This window comes from Pseudophryne corroboree, chromosome 1, assembly GCF_028390025.1.
Source record: "Pseudophryne corroboree isolate aPseCor3 chromosome 1, aPseCor3.hap2, whole genome shotgun sequence".
NCBI lineage: Eukaryota > Metazoa > Chordata > Amphibia > Anura > Myobatrachidae > Pseudophryne > Pseudophryne corroboree.
The window spans coordinates 852,861,265-852,878,163 of NC_086444.1; the positions used below are offsets into that span (position 1 = coordinate 852,861,265).

Here is a 16,899-nt window from a genome sequence, read left to right on the forward strand (position 1 = left end):
ATGATCAGCTCGTTAAGGTCTATTTACTAAGCCCTTGGATGGAGGTAAAGTGGATGGAGATAAAGTACCAAGCCAACCAGCTCCTAACTGTCATTTTTTAAACCTAGCCTGTGAAATGGCAATTAGGAGCTGATTGGCTGGTACTTTACATCCATTCACTTTATTTCCATCCAAGGTTTAGTAAATCTTTTAGATACCTCATATCCATTGGCACCCTAGGCAACCTCCTAGGGTGCCTTAAATGTCACTATTAGTGCTGAACTGGGGCACACTGTATTTGTAGATATACAGTATTCTGTATGTAGATAGGTGGAAGTTGCATTATTGCCATCCAGTTTGTCATACAGGAAGTGTTTGTCTCACATGAAGTGCTGCTGCAGCCATTGTTTTGCATGGCTGCAGTGAGTAAAGACACACTTCTGCAGCTATCCAGAGTCCTGTGGTAATTTGTACCCAAATCACTTTACAGTATTTGGCACTGATAGAAACTTCATGACGTGGACACAGGCCTGAGTAACAGTGGGGAGGGTGAAGCTGCAGCTCCCATGCCCGCATGAAAACAGGCCCACAGGGTCTATTGCAGTTTGCCATGCGTGCAGTGGTATCTGGATAACAGGCTGACAGTGAAAAGGTTGACAAGCAGTAGGTCGACACCAAATGGTCGACATATATATTGTTGACATGGTCAAAACCACCGTGCCCGCAGCATGGCAAGCGCAGCGAGCCCACAAGGAGCTCTTTGCGCTCGCCCCATGGCATTCCGGCAGTTGGGATCCCAGCGCCAGTATGCTGGGCGCTGGGATCCCGAGCGCTGGCCAAACATAGAATAGAGATACCTACTACGATCTTTCCTTCATATATTGCAGGGATACATAATATTTGTGGCTAATCCCCAAAAACGGCTGTTTTGATAAACCCACAAATACTGATAAACCCACAAATACTGTTTGTTGGGCACCATAATGTGTCACTACACACCCCTGCTCACACGGGAGAACTTCTGTACGCTGCTGATCACACTCCCTGCGGCAGTACACAATAGGCCCAATCTGGTGGATTGGCTCATTGTGTACATGAGCAGAGCTTTGTAAAATGCGTATGTGGGCACTGGATGGCACAGATGGGCGCAATATATCTCACCCTATTGATCATGCTCTGTATATAAGCACTTTTGGGCAAAGTGTGTTTGTAAGAAGCAATGTTTGACACAATTACTATGTTGGCGCAGCTTGGTAATCATTATGACACTCCTGGGCACAGTCTGCAAAAAGTGATGTTTCAGGTTTACACAGAATATTATATTAGCTATTTATGCACTATAATATGCAACACTTTGTTTAACTCGAAGGTGGGACATCAGCACATCACAGTAAATGTCTCTGTTGGGCCAAAACCCCCACACAGAAGGATATTCTCTGAAGGATATTCTGTCCACTACACAAATCAGCAGCTGGCATACTATACTTTATATTTGCTTTTTTTTTTTTTTTCTTTTTTTACAAAGGTCTCTCATGCTTGGACTAGCTCATGCACTTTTTCTGTTTTAGCCATTTTATAGTAGGTGTATTTCCTGATGCAGTATGTACTGCCCAGAAGCGGAATCCCTATTCTCTCCCAGATGTAGGAGAAAGGTGTAACTACTGCCAGCAGCTCTCGGTTTTGTCGTTGAAAAGTTTAACAGAAGTTGAGCAAACTTTTCTGTGTGTTAGTACTAATGCTGGCTCTATGCTGACATGGTAATCCCCACCCCTTCCAGGCACACACACATGCTCAGTCATATCACACATCTTCTAAGCAAACCGGAGGCTAGAAAGAGATTTCTGGTTGCCGTCCCTCTTCTTCTATATAAGGCTGAAAAACAAGACTACAGCCCTAGGAGACACCAACTGCAAAGAACAAGGGAAAACCACAAACTTCAGTCACCTAAGCCAAACTTGTGTAATCTGGAGTGGGTTGAAAGGCAAGAATCGGCGTGGATCTGCTACACGAGAGAGCAGTGTTATGATCTGAAAAAGACATATGCCGGGGACACACAAGGGGATAAAGAACAGGGTAAAGTACGAGAGAATGAAATGCAAACAGGACAGACAGACTGATATATAGAGGTATGCAGAAGAGGGCGGAAAAATAAACATAGAAAGTAACTGGATGAACTGAGGACATAGGGATAGAAAGTATGTAATACTAAACTATACATGTAACGATTGTCAGGGTAATGATACAAAATGTGCAATAGCTAGAGCAAGGCTGTAACAAAGGAGAAGACTGTACTCCGAGTCCCAAGACTGTCATTAAAGCTTTTTTTTTTGGTCTTCACAGTACTATAAGAAAAGATGAAGTTCTGCAGGGCTGGACTTTTCACTGGGCTCTGGATGCTGTTCCTGCTGTCTTATATATGTCATCCTGCTGTAGCTGACGACGAGCCATCCTGCCAAGGAGCCTTCGATCTGTACTTTGTGCTGGACAAGTGAGTAGAGAGAGAGAAGGGCCGGGGGGAGGGAGGATACAGCGATTCTCTGGCTATGAACTGAAGTGGTTACCAGGCTGCAGCAGTGATGTGCTTACATTGTTGGTAGAGCTGAAGCATCCTCCCTCTGCTATGCTGATCTCATTGTGTGTGTGTTGATCAGATTTCCACTACTCCATGAGTGCATAAGAGGTCAGGCAGATGTTTTGACACTGAACAGGCATTTAGCCTCCATTGTCACGCCATCCTGCATCATACTTCTGGACTGAGTATAACTGATTCAAAACCTCCACATGCACATTTACAGCAGTCTCTCTGGCACAGTCACACTGGTCATGTGGAAGGCAGAGCAGTGCTCTCATATTTAAATCAGTTGATCTGAGTGACATTTCATCAACATTTGCTATCACCAGATTTATATCTGCCATGTGTGAAGTGAACTATGGGGGTCATTCCGAGTTGTTCGCTCGCAAGCTGCTTTTAGCAGCTTTGCACACGCTAAGCCGCCGCCTACTGGGAGTGAATCTTAGCTTATCAAAATTGCGAACGAAAGATTAGCAGAATTGCGAATAGACACTTCTTAGCAGTTTCTGAGTAGCTCCAGACTTACTCGGCATCTGCGATCAGTTCAGTCAGTTTCGTTCCTGGTTTGACGTCACAAACACACCCGGCGTTCGCCCAGACACTCCCCCGTTTCTCCAGCCACTCCCGCGTTTTTCCCAGAAACGGTAGCGTTTTTTTGCACACACCCATAAAACGGCCAGTTTCCGCCCAGAAATACCCACTTCCTGTCAATCACATTACGATCACCAGAACGAAGAAAAAACCTCGTAATGCCGTGAGTAAAATACCTAACTGAATAGCAAATTTACTTGGCGCAGTCGCACTGCGGACATTGCGCATGCGCATTAGCGACTAATCGCTCCGTTGCGAGAAAAAAATAACGAGCGAACAACTCGGAATGACCCCCTATATGTGAGCACTGTATAACTAACACAGCATTGCCTTTAATGTGTAAGCTGTGGGGAAGAGGAGCAGATGAAAGGATATGGTATTGGGTGAAAGTTGGAGGATATGACTGTGAAGTATTGGTAAGATTAGTCTATAAGGCAGGATTCTAAAGCAAAATCATGTCGTGTTTGGGGACAGGCAATGAAGGGGTTAAGTGAGGGAGCATTTTGAAAGAAGACAATAAAAAAGGTTAGATGTCATAGACAACTAGAGGCTAGGTAGAGAGGCTTAGTGAAGGATAACAGTAATGGTAATGAAGGCGTTAAGGCTTTCCTTTTATGTAGTACATTACTGTAGTAATGCTGATAATACTGTACTGTAGTAATGTAGTAACGCTGATAATACTGTACTGTAGTAATGTAGTAATGCTGATAATACTGTACTGTAGTAATGTAGTAACGCTGATAATACTGTACTGTAGTAATGTAGTAATGCTGATAATACTGTACTGTAGTAATGTAGTAACGCTGATAGATGCAATGCTCTCATCCATTTCACTTTTCCATTGCTGCCGCTACACTGGCCTCTAACACACCCTTCAGCTTACTATGCAGCCCAGGAAAGAATGTATGAGTGGAGGTCCTCCCTGGTGTGCTATCTATTAAAGTATGCATTACTGGTACTGACAAGAGTAATCTGATCTCTGCCCTGCTTGTTTGTGGCTTGTGTTATGTACTGCACTGTGTGCTGGTCTGCAGCTGTCTGCACCGCAGGCTACCCTGATGTATGGAAATATCATTTAGTGCTTTATGATTTTGGGCCTTATTTTCCACACATACATGATACCACACTAAGGGCCGTATGTAATGACGCCCGAGATCGCCGGAGGTGCGGGATGCCGGGCAATCTCAGACGTCATTACCCCCTAAAAGTGTTAGTTTGGACTGTTTAAATACTAAGTATTTGTTTATGTGGTATGATGTCAAGAAATTTGTAATAAGTTTTGTCATCAGAATCTCTAATTTGTAAAAAATAATAATAATAATAATAATAATAATAATAATAATAATAATTATTATTAACACAATGCTCATGTAAACAAAGGGTGACACCTTTCAATTCTGAGACAAGTATGTTACAGCATTTATAATTTTTGGTGCATGATCCCTTTTACATTATGCATTGGGCTTGCTCACACAGGTGTATTGTGCTAAATGCAGCACTTTTACACACAGGAATGACATTTCTTCCCCCCATTCTCTTTAATGTCATCAGAATATCTTGTTAGAAAATCTCTTGTCTGATCCATCACTTCCATGTTCTAAGTGATTTATAAGGAAACTGTACTTAATGATTACTGGTACTATTCATGGGGCCAAATACTTCAGAAGAATATATATCTTAACCGTGCCACTTATTGATGTTTAGAGTGGTTCCCCAGAGTCTGTTACCCTCCTACTACGTGCACTGTCCCCTCCTACCTCACCTCCTTCCCTAACAGAGCAGATGGACATGTATGGCCTGTGTACCCATTGAAACCTTGACCTCTGGAAAGTGACTCCTGACAGTTATGCTATGTACGCATTATGCAATCCCATAAGATACAATATCGTATGATATTGTAGAAGATATCATATCGGATTGGATCATGTGTACTCACTACAAACGGTGTCAAATGATGTCTAGGAACAAAGTCATCACCAGAATACAAAACTACACAGTATCACCTCATCAAGACTGCATGCAGTCCGACGTACAACGGCGCATGCGACCCGCGGGAGCGCGAGTGGTACGTCGGATGCTGCATACACATTATACAATATCATTCAGAAACTAACAATATTGGGGGTCATTCCGAGTTGTTCGCTCGTTGCTGATTTTCGCTATGCTGCGATTTGCTGCTAAATGCGCATGCGCATGGTACGCAACGCGCATGCGCTTAGTTATTTAACTAAAAACTTAGTAGATTTGCTGGTGTTCATGCGGCGCTTTTCAGTTGCACTGCTGATCGGTGAATGATTGACAGGAAAGGGGCGTTTCTGGGTGGTAACTTAGAGTTTACCGGGAGTGTGCTAAAAAACGCAGACGTGTCAGGGAAAAAACGCGGGAGTGGCTGGAGAAACGGAGGAGTGGCTGGCCGAACGCCGGGTGTGTTTGTGACGTCAAACCAGGAACTAAACGGACCGAGCTGCTCGCAATCTAGGAGTAGGTCTGGAGCTACTCAGAAACTGCAAAGAATTATTTAGTAGCAGTTTTGATAATCTTTTGTTCGCTATTCTGCTAAGATAAGATACACTCCCAGAGAGCGGCGGCCTAGCGTTTGCAATGCTGCTAAAAGCAGCTAGCGAGCGAACAACTCGGAATGACCACCATTGTTAAAATCGTAAATTATATTGCGTAGTGTGTATTAGTCTTTCTCAATCTCAAATAACAGATCTGAAGCATAACTTTGTCTCCATAGTACAAATAATTAGCAACATAATCTAAGTAAACTGACTTTAGAAGAAGGAGAGGGAAGCTATTGACATCTTAAGTAGTCATTTATTACTTTTGTAAATGGTTGTATATGTTGTAATGGTGTTGGCATTCTGAAAATGATTTTGTAATACTAAACGTCAGGCACCCAAAGAGAAAAACGTTTCCTAACCCTGATCTAGAACATTTTAGATGCTTTTTGGCATTTCATTTCAGAAATGACAAAACATATGTCCACAATCTTTATGAGACCTAAGCTGACCACAGATGTTGCAATTTGTATGTTGCAAATAAGTTGGCCTGATAAGTCTTTTTGCCTGGCCCCAGAATTACCATTTTGTCCAAACAAAATTGTTTGGGATCTACTGAATATTCTTCATGGTGCCAGAAAAATATTCCACGTTGTACAATACGCTGTATTGGAGACTGCAATCTCTAATAAGGAAATGTGTTTTTACTTTGGAGATAAAAACTGATACACAGTTTTTGCTCCTTAGAAATAATAATAATAATAATAATAATAATAATAATAATATCTGGACAATACACGTTGATATAAAGAAATCCCTAGAAATGCTTCTTCACCTATAGCAAGTCTCCTTTTTCTAGAGTGCTATATGCAAGTTGTGTTTACCTAGAGTGCTATATTCTCACAGGTCTTCAGGTTCCAGGTGGTAGTAGATACTTGGGGTGAGATTCAAATGACATATCACGCCCAATTTCCTTTTTAAGATGATCTCTGTTATTGCGCATATTGCGCCCATAGTAAACAGGTTTAGCTGTGTAAAGGGTTGGGGCCTCCTACTCCGCAGGTAGCAAGCTGAAATAATGATACCACGCCCCTGAGGGCAGAAACAGAACGGGTGTGGAAAGGGGTGAAAAGAATTGAATCCCGCCCTTTTAATTTCTGGGCATTGCAAAGTGGGGATACATATAGTATCCTGGCGGATGGGATGCCAGCGGTCATTTAACCGACACTGGCATCACGAAGCAGAGAATCCCTTACCCCCTGACCCTAACCCCCCCCCCCCCGCAATCTAACCCTAACCTTCCTCGAGGGTGCCTAACCCCCCTACCCCACAGCCTAACCCTAACCCTCCCTCTCCCTCAGCCTGACCCTAACCATAGCCCCCCCCCCCCCCCCCCCTCCCCCCGAGGCTTACCAAGAAGGAGTCCCAGCAGAGGTCAATCGGGATTTCTGAATTTGGGGTCCCGGCACCGACTGTTTGATCCATGTCAGGATGCTGGCGTCGGCATTCTGAGCAGTGTATTGATTCTGGAGTTGGCATTCCAACTGCCGAGATGCTGTCTGCTGGTATCCTGAACAGATCCTACGGAATTAATGTGATAGATGGAACACAGGAGGAGGCAGGCAGATAGTCGGTTAGGTCACGTGGTGCGAGTATAGTGCTAGCTGCGGGATCCAGATGAACAGTGTACTGGAGCTGGCAGTGGTATGTGATAATAGAAAGTTGTCTGAATTCAGGATCAGACAGAGGGCAAAGTGAATAGGTCAAGATTGGGGACAAACAGTGGGCCAAATAAACAGGCTGAGGTTAGGGGTACTGGATTAATCATTATTCTCATAAAATCTAGTTAAATATGTTGGATAATTTATCAGACATGATTCATTTGCAGGGGATAGATTAGTACCAGTACCTGAGGTGAAGATTGCAAATGTGGCCCATTTCAGATGTCTGGTTATTTACTGTCTTTATGAATGCACATGTACGCAATGTGTGATGCGACCGAAGCCAGGAGTACGCTACCTGGCCAGATCGCATCACATGCGACCATGCTGCTCTGCTGTGTGCCCGGCTTTAGATTTGGAGATCCGTTCTGCACTCCTCTGGCTTGCAGTTATGTGGCGGTTTGTGACCGCTGACATCACTGCTGTAGTCGTACCCCAGAATGCCATACGACCGTCATTCTGGAGTGCATGCGCCAGGGAATTACATTGCAGGGAGAGGAACTTAGTTCCTCCCCCAGCATAATTTGGCTGATCTCTGCACACTCCATTGCGCTCTGCATGTGAGGGGTGGTGGGTACATGCCCATGGGGGTATAACCCACTGGGGGGATCTATCACTAGTGGGAGTGGGGGAGGGGTAAAATAAAATCACATTATGCTGGAGGTGGGAAAGGGGGGTTAAAATAATAAAAATATTACATTGGCCACAGGGTAGGAGGAGGGGGGTGCAAAAAAGGTGCTTTTTACAGGGGGGTGGTTAATAAAACATGGATTTTTTATTTTAGTACTGGAGTACTATTATTAGGATTTAAGACCACTGAGGAATCTATTACCAATGGGGGTGGAAGGGGGTGGGGGGCGGTCAAGTTATATTGTAACGGGGGCCTATGGACACGGGGGAGGGTTGCAAAACACCCTATATATATATATATATTCTTTTTAAATAAAATATTTTAATATATTATTAAAAGTACTTTTTCAATTTTATTAAGTAATTTAAAAAAATGACAATTTCTCATACGTCCTAGAGGATGCTGGGGTCCACTTCATGACCATGGGTTATAGACGGTTCCGCAGGAGCCATGGACACTTTAAGACTTTTCAAAGGGTGTGAACTGGCTCCTCCCTCCATGCCCCTCCCCCAGACCTCAGTTTTAGAAATGTGCCCAGGCAGACTGGATGCACTCCAGGGGAGCTCTACTGAGTTTCTCTGAAAAGACTTATGTTAGGTTTTTTATTTTCAGAGAGAACTGCTGGCAACAGTCTCCCTGCTTCTTGGGACTGAGGGGGCAGAAGTAGGAACCAACTTCCTAAAGAGTTTCATGGCTCTGCTTCTGGCTGACAGGACACCATTAGCTCCTGAAGGGTACTGAACGCTAGCCGTGTCTAGATGCTCACTCCCACAGCACGCCGTCACCCCCCTCACAGAGCCAGAAGTCAGAAGACAGGTGAGTGTAAGAAGATAGATCTTCAATCAACATAGTGACGGCTAAAGGTACCGCGCGGCTGGCAGGAGCGCAGCGCGCCATTGCTGCCCACACACACAGGCACTGCAGGGTGGAGGGCGCGGGGGGGGGCGCCCTGGGCAGCAAAATACCTTACAAACTGGCTAAAAGGGGGCACAAGATGCCCAGGCACAGCCCTACCCCCGCCAGTATAAATATTATATGAAAATCTCTGAGGTGAAATCGCGCCATTGCAGGGGCGGAGCTTCCTCCTCAGTCAGCCAGCACACTGCTCAGCGCCATTTTCTCTCTCTCCTCAGGCTGCAGAGACAACGCTGGTCCTCCTCCACTTCTGACTACAAGTATCAGGGTGCAAAACAAGGGGGGGGGGGCACAACAATTTTGGTGCTTCACAGGTGTATTTACATTGTAGAACAGCGCTGCATGTCAGTGGGCATTTTCTGTTCACAGGCATTATATACTGGCGCTGGGGTTGTGAACTGGCTGCTCCTAAACTGTGTCCCTCTGACAGATTTTATTGTGGGTCTGTCCCCTATAAGTCCCAGAGTGTCTGTGTGTGTGTTGTTGCTCGAGTGTGACATGTCTGAGGCAGGGAGTTCTTCCCCTGAGGAAGCCATTTTAGGGACACAGAGTTGTAATGTGGTGGCGCTGCCGGCACACCAAGAGCCTGCATGGGTGAAAAAAATATGTGATAGTATGCATCATATCAATAGGAGGTTAGATAAGTCTGAATCTCATGCAGAATGCTGGAGAAAGTCTGTGTAAGATGTGATTTTTCAGGGTTCTGTTCTTCCACCCGCAGGCGACTCCTCTGGGTCACATAAGAGACCGTTTGCAAATATTGTAAATACTGATACCGACACGGACACTGATTCCTGTGTCGACGATAGTGACTCCAGGGAAATAGATCATAAATTGGCGAAAAATATACAATATATGATTGTGGCTATAAGGGAGGTTCTGGAAATTACAGATACCACTCCTGTACATCAGGAGAAGGCCTATTTCTGTAAAGAAAAGAAATCTAAGGTTACTTTCCCTCCTTCCCACGAGCTAAATACTCTCTTTGAAGGGGTGTGGGTGAATCCCGAAAAGAAATTTCGTATTCCCAAGAGGATTCAGATGGTATATCCTTTCCCTACAGAGGACAGGAAAAAGTGGGAGTCACCCCCGGTATTAGACAGTGCACTGTCCAGGTTGACAAAGAAAGAGATTCTCCCTGCTCCTGGGACGGCTTCTCTAAAGGACCCGGCAGACCGCAAAATGGAGACTACATGAAAATCCATTTATGTTGCCAATGGTACGCTGCTCAGGCCCACAATTGCTTGCACGTGGGTGAGTCGCGCTATTGAAAAATGGTCAGAAATCTTGTCATCAGAGATTGACACGATTGATAAAGATGAGATGCTCCTTAAGTTAGGGAATATCAAAAAGGCTGCTGCATACATGCTAGAAGCCATGAAAGATTGGACTCTTGGGTTCAACAGCCGCTACCATGGCAGTATCAGCTAGGCGGGCATTGTGGATTCATCAGTGGAACGCGGATGCAGATTCCAAAAAGAATATGGAGGCTCTCCCGTATAAAGGTGAGCCCTTATTTGGTGATGGACTGGATGCGTTAGTCTCGGCGGCTACCGCAGATAAGTCAACATTTTTTGCCTTCTGCCCCGGCACCGGCAAAAAAAGACATATCACTCTCACATGCAGTCCTTTCGGCCCAATAAATACAAAAAGGCCAAAGGTTCCCCCTTCTTTGCAGGTAGGGGAAGGGGAAAGGGAAGGAAGTCCACAGCGGCTTCAGGATCCCAGGAGCAGACGTCATCACCTACTTCTGCCAAATCTACAGCATAACGCTGGGGCTCCCTTGCCGGAGGCCGCTCGGGTGGGGGCACGTCTGAAACTGTTCAGTCAAGGTTGGATTCTATCTGGCCTGGATCCCTGGGTTTTACAAATAGTGTCCCAGGGGTACAAGCTGGAGTTTCAAGACGTTCCCCCATGCAGATTTTTCAAATCGACCTTACCAGTTTCTCTTCCAGAAAGAGAAGCAGTAACAGCGGCAATTCAAAAATTACCTTTCTCACAACAAGGGGAGGGCTTTTATTCAAGCCTCTTTGTAGTTCTGAATCCGGATGGCTCGGTCAGACCGATCCTAAACCTAAAAAATCTGAATCTCTACTTGAAACGGTTCAAGTTCAAAATGGAATCACTGAGGGCAGTGATTTCCAGTCTGGAGGAGGGGGACTACATGGTGTCGGTAGACATAAAGGATGCTTACCTGCATGTTCCCATTTATCCTCCCCACCAGGCTTATCTGAGATTCGCGGTTCAGGATTGCCATTACCAATTCCAGATGTTGCCTTTCGGTCTCTCCAAGGCGCCAAGGGTATTCACCAAGGTGATGGCGGAGATGATGGTCCTCCTTCGTCAAAAAGGAGTCAGTATTATTCCTTATCTGGACGATATCCTGATAAAGGCGAGATCCAAGGAGCTGTTGCTACAGAACATCACACTCTCCCTGTCTATACTCCAACATCACGGTTGGATCATACATTTTCCAAAGTCACACTTGGAACCGACGTCAAGATTGTCTTTCCTCGGAATGATTCTGGACACAGAGGTTCAGAGAGTTTTTCTTCCGGTGGAAAAGGCTCTGGAAATCCAGAAAATGGTGAAATAGATATTAAAGCCAACAAGTGTGTCGATCCATCAGTGCATTCGATTGTTGGGAAAGATGGTGGCGGCCTAGGAGGCCCTACAATTTGGCTGATTCCATGCCAGAGTATTCCTGTGGGACCTGTTGGACAAGTGGTCGGGTTCCCACCTACACATACACCGGAAGATAACCCTGTCGTCAAAAGCCAGGATTTCGCTCCTGTGGTGGCTACACAGTTCTCACCTACTAGAGCAGAGGTTCTCAAACTCGGTCCTCGGGGGCCCACACAGTGCATGTTTTGCAGGTCTCCTCACAGAATCGCAAGTGAAATAATTAGCTCCACCTGTGGACCTTTTAAAATTTGTCAGTGAGTAATTAATACACCTGTGCACCTGCTGGGTTACCTGCAAAACATGCACTGTGTGGGCTCCCGAGGACCGAGTTTGAGAACCTCTGTACTAGAGGGATGCAGGTTCGGATTCAGGACTGGCTCCTGGTAACCACGGATGCAAGTCTCCGAGGCTGGGGAGCTGTCACTCAAGGGGAAAGCTTCCAAGGAAAATGGTTGAGTCAGGAAACCTGCCTTCACATAAACGTGCTGGAATTGAGAGCCATTTACAACGGCCTTCAACAAGCGGTACATCTTCTGCAAGATCATCCCGTGCAGATCCATTCAGACAATGTAATAGCAGTCGCGTACATAAACAGGCAGGGCGGAACGAAAAGCAGAGCGGCAATGGCAGAGGTGACAAAGATCCTCCTCTGGGCAGAAAGACATGTCAAGGCTCTGTCGGCGATTTTCATTCCGGGAGTAGACAACTGGGAAGCAGACTTCCTCAGCAGACACAATCTCCATCCAGGAGAGTGGGGACTCCACCAAGAAGTCTTCGCAGAGGTGACAAGTCTTTGGGGAGTTCCTCAAGTAGACATGATGGCATCTCGCCTCAACAAGAAGCTTCAGAGATATTGTTCCAGGTCGAAAGACCCTCAAGCAATAGCAGTGGATGCGCTGGTGGCCCAGTGAGTGTTCAAGTTGGTGTATGTCTTCCCTCCACTTCCGCTGATCCCAAAAGTTCTCAAGATAATAAGAAGAACAAGAGTTCGTGCAATCTTCATTGCCCCAGACTGGCCAAGGAGGGCTTGGTACCCGGATCTTCAGGAGTTGCTCATAGAAGACCCTCGGCCTCTTCCTCCTCGAGAGGACCTGCTACAGCAGGGGCCGTGCGTGTATCAAGATTTACCGCAGCTAAGTTTTGACGGCATGGCTGTTGAGCGCCGGATCCTAGCCCGAAAGGGTATTCCCAAGGAAGTCATCCCCACTCTTATTCAGGCCAGGAAAGAAGTAACGTCTAAACATTACCACCGTATTTGGAGAAAATATGTGTCTTGGTGTGAATCCAAGAAATCTCCTGCGGAGGAGTTTCAGTTGGGACGTTTTCTCCATTTTCTACAGGCTCGTGTGGATGCGGGCCTTCGATTGGGGTCGATCAAGGTCCAGATTTCGGCCTTGTCAATTTTTTTCCAAAGACAATTGGCCTCTCTTTCAGAAGTTCAGACCTTCGTGAAAGGGGTTCTGCACATCCAGCCTCCATTTGTGCCTCCAGTGGCACCATGGGACCTTAATGTGGTGTTGCAGTTCCTTCAATCGGATTGGTTTGAACCTATAAAAGAGATAGAGTTGAAGTTTCTCACTTGGAAAGTGGTGATGCTTTTGGCTTTGGCATTCACAAGGCGGGTGTCTGAATTGGGGGCCTTGTCTCACAAGAGCCCTTACCTGATCTTCCATGAAGATAGGGCAGAGTTGAGAACTCGCCAACATTTTCTTCCACATAAACCAACCTATTGTGGTGCCAGTGGTTACTGACACGTTCACTGACTCAAAGTCTCTAGATGTGGTTAGGGCTTTGAAGATTTATTTAGCTAGAACAGCTAGGATACGGAAAACAGAGGCTCTGTTTGTCCTGTATGCTCCCAACAAAATTGGGTGTCCTGCTTCCAAGCAGACTCTTGCGCGCTGGATCAGAGGAACGATTCAGCATGCTCATTCTACGGCTGGATTGCCATTGCCTACGTTGGTGAAGGCCCATTCTTCTAGGAAGGTGGGCACATCCTGGGCGGCTGCCCAGGGGGTCTCGGCATTGCAACTTTGCCGAGCAGCTACTTGGTCAGGGTCAAACACATTTGCAAAGTTCTACAAGTTTGACACCTTGGCCGACAAGGACCTCAAGTTCGGTCAATCGGTGCTGCAGGGTCATCCGCATTCTCCCGCCCGTACTGGAGCTTTGGTATAAACCCCATGGTCATGAAGTGGACCCCAGCATCCTCTAGGACGTATGAGAAAATAGGATTTTGATACCTACCGGTAAAACCTTTTCTCCTAGTCCGTAGAGGATGCTGGGCGCCCGTCCCAGTGCGTACTGTACCTGCAGTTTGGTTTATTGGAATTACACATGTTGTGTTACATTAGGTTCAGCATGTTGCTGTACTTGGTTCATGCCTGTTGGCGTGGGTTATGTTGAATGCCATGTTGTGTGGCATGGTTGCGGTGTGAGCTGGTATGTATCTCACCATTAGTATTAAAGTAAATCCTTTCCTCGAAAATGTCCGTCTCCCTGGGCACAGTTCCTATAACTGAGGTCTGGAGGAGGGGCATAGAGGGAGGAGCCAGTTTACACCCTTTGAAAAGTCTTAAAGTGCCCATGGCTCCTGCGGAACCGTCTATACCCCATGGTCATGAAGTGGACCCCAGTATCCTCTACGGACTAGGAGAAAGGATTTAACGGTAGGTATCAGAAATCCTATTTTCTGAGGTTTTGTGGTGAAAAAATCATCAGTTAAGTGGTTAAGACCAGTATCCAATTAGTCCTGAAAATTTTTCACCAGCGAAATATTGTTGTTTTTTTTTGCAGCAATTTTTTTTGTCATATACAATTAAGACTCCCGTTTTTGCAGCCAAACATTTTTCCTTTATCTCCTGAAAATACATATGAGGGTATCCTATTGCCGGCGGTAACAACCTGTATAGCAAATATGGGCTTTTAGTGATATTTTGGACGAATGGTCATTATAAGGCTATTGAATTATAGCCCATTTTTATTGTGTGATTAATGATCCATTTTCCGGCGATATCACATGGGATTCGGGATCAGTTCCTGGACCCATGTGTTAACCCAGAAAATGGGTTTCGAAGGGCTGGTTATTGGGGATTTTGCTTTGTATGCTGCATAATGCCTGATAAGTGCCGACTTGTCAGGGCTAATTGGATAGCCCCTGGGGGGCTAATTGTATGGTATCCAGTCTCTAGGTCAACCACACTTAGGTTGACAATGTCTAGGTCGACCACTATTAGTTGACAGTAACTAGGTCGACAGGGTCTCTAGGTCGACATGTTCTAGGTCAGTGATGGCTAACCTTGACACTCCAGCTGTTGTTGAACTAAACATCGTAGTATGCCCTGCATCAGTTTTAGCATGGTCAAATAGCAAAACTGTAGCAGGGCATGCTGGGATGTGTAGTTCAACAACAGCTGGAGTGTCAAGGTTAGCCATCACTGTTTTAGGTCGACAGGTCAAAAGGTTGACATGAGTTTTTCACAATTTTTTTCTTTTTTTGAACTTTTTCATACTTAACGATCCACATGAACTACGGTTGGGAATAGTAACCTGTGCTGAGCGCAGCGAGGTACCTTACCCGAAGCTGCGAGGGGACACGATGCACTAATTGGGGTTCCCGGTCACTGTATGGAGAAAACGGCACAGTTTTTTAATAAAAAGCATGTAGACCTTTTGACCTGTCGCCCTAGAACATGTCGACCTAGAAACCCTGGCGACCTAGAATCCCTGTTGACCTAGTTATTGTCAACCAATAGTGGTCGACCTAAACACTGTCGACCTAAGTGTGGTCGACCTTCCATACCACACCCAATTGTATATCCCCCATAAGATCTGTGAAAAAGCTGCAGCCTATGATTTTCACCAGATATTTTACCAGACAAAAATAGTACTTACCACAGATTTGGTTTCACCCAGGGGTTAAAGTGAGCTGGAACGGGGCGGAACTGCGTTCCGTCAGTTCCACTTGGAGACTGAACGCAGTTCCGCCTCCTCTGGGTCACCTCACCCGATGTGTGCCGCCGCCGCAGGGAGATGCCAGGCGCCCGCTGTTACCTGTCGGTTTTGGCCCCGTTTTCAACACAAGCACGTGGATCGGCAGCTATTCCGCCGATCCACGTGCTTTTCGACAAGTCGAAAAATTTGGGGTTTGATTGAATAGGTCGGAACTGACGTCTTTTCGACAGATGGCAGCTTTCGACTTCAATTGAATATACCCCTTAATGTCTACTCATCCTCTCTGCTATGTGTGTTTAATAAGGGTTCTAAGCGGCAGATGCAATTAATCAGATCTGTGTAGTAGCATCACAAGCTATGTTTCTGCATGATGGTAATAATCAAAAATTGAGCAATGTATTATTGTTTTAAGTGCCGGTAATGTACGCATAAACATAATGCAGAAGGCTACCGTGGAGCTTTGCAGCTAATTGAATCAACTCCTAAGGGAAATGCTCCTCTATAAAGAAGTGTAAGATAAGCTGTGATATAATAAATGCTTCCAAGCAACTGCAGTTATGACTTGGCTGTGATTTGTCCAAGTGCAGTTCTGTTATTTTTCAGCTCTTTTCAGGAGCTGACATAACCGTAATCCTGCTCTGCTACATTTTTTATCCCCTTTAAATTAAAGTATTTGGAGGACTAAGGATGGTTGTAGGTTAAGTGATTGTCCACGGCTAGAAGAGCTTGAGCATCAGAAGAGAACTCCAATTCTTTCATTCATATTATCATTATGTCAACCATATCACTGTTTAGGAACTGGATCAGTGACTGTGTGGCCTGACACTGTTACATAGTTCAACTGGAAGTGATTCTGTGTTTTAAATTGCTGTTTGTGAAGCTGTACTAGGACGAGTTACTGTAGATTGTAATGTTAAAATAAAAACATCTGCAGTGCAATTGAAACAATACAACTTAAATGCGGAATTTCAATGCTAGTATAGACAGTATGGGGGTAATTCAGAGTTGATCGCAGCAGCAAATTTGTTAGCAGTTGGGCAAAACCATGTGCACTGCAGGTGGGGCAGATATAACATTTGCAGAGAGAGTTAGATTTGAGTGGGTTATATTATTTCTGTGAAGGTAAATACTGGCTGCTTTATTTTTACATTGCAATTTAGATTTCAGTTTGAACACACCCCACCCAAATCTAACTCTCTCTGCACATGTTATATCTGCTCCCCCTGCAGTGCACATGGTTTTGCCCAACTGCTAACAAATTTGCTGCTGCTATCAACTCTGAATTAGGCCCTATAGCCTACGAATATTAGTGTAGATTGGCTGCTTTTGAAAGTTACCATGGCAAAGTAA

The 16,899-nt window shown here is 45.3% G+C and overlaps 1 protein-coding gene across 2 annotated transcripts in view; it reads left to right on the forward strand.

The window, feature by feature from the left end:
- Window positions 1-1,644: 1,644 nt before the first annotated feature.
- Window positions 1,645-16,899, forward strand: part of ANTXR2 (ANTXR cell adhesion molecule 2) — a 341,722-nt gene continuing 326,467 nt past the window's right edge. Inside the window, exons 1-2 of one of the 2 annotated variants that reach the window (XM_063919961.1) lie at window positions 1,645-2,105; window positions 2,320-2,467. In XM_063919961.1, the coding sequence (XP_063776031.1) occupies window positions 2,334-2,467 (134 nt within the window). In that variant the 5' untranslated portion in view covers window positions 1,645-2,105; window positions 2,320-2,333. The remainder of the gene's footprint in view (window positions 2,106-2,319; window positions 2,468-16,899) is intronic. The other variant, XM_063919962.1, reaches the window with a different exon arrangement.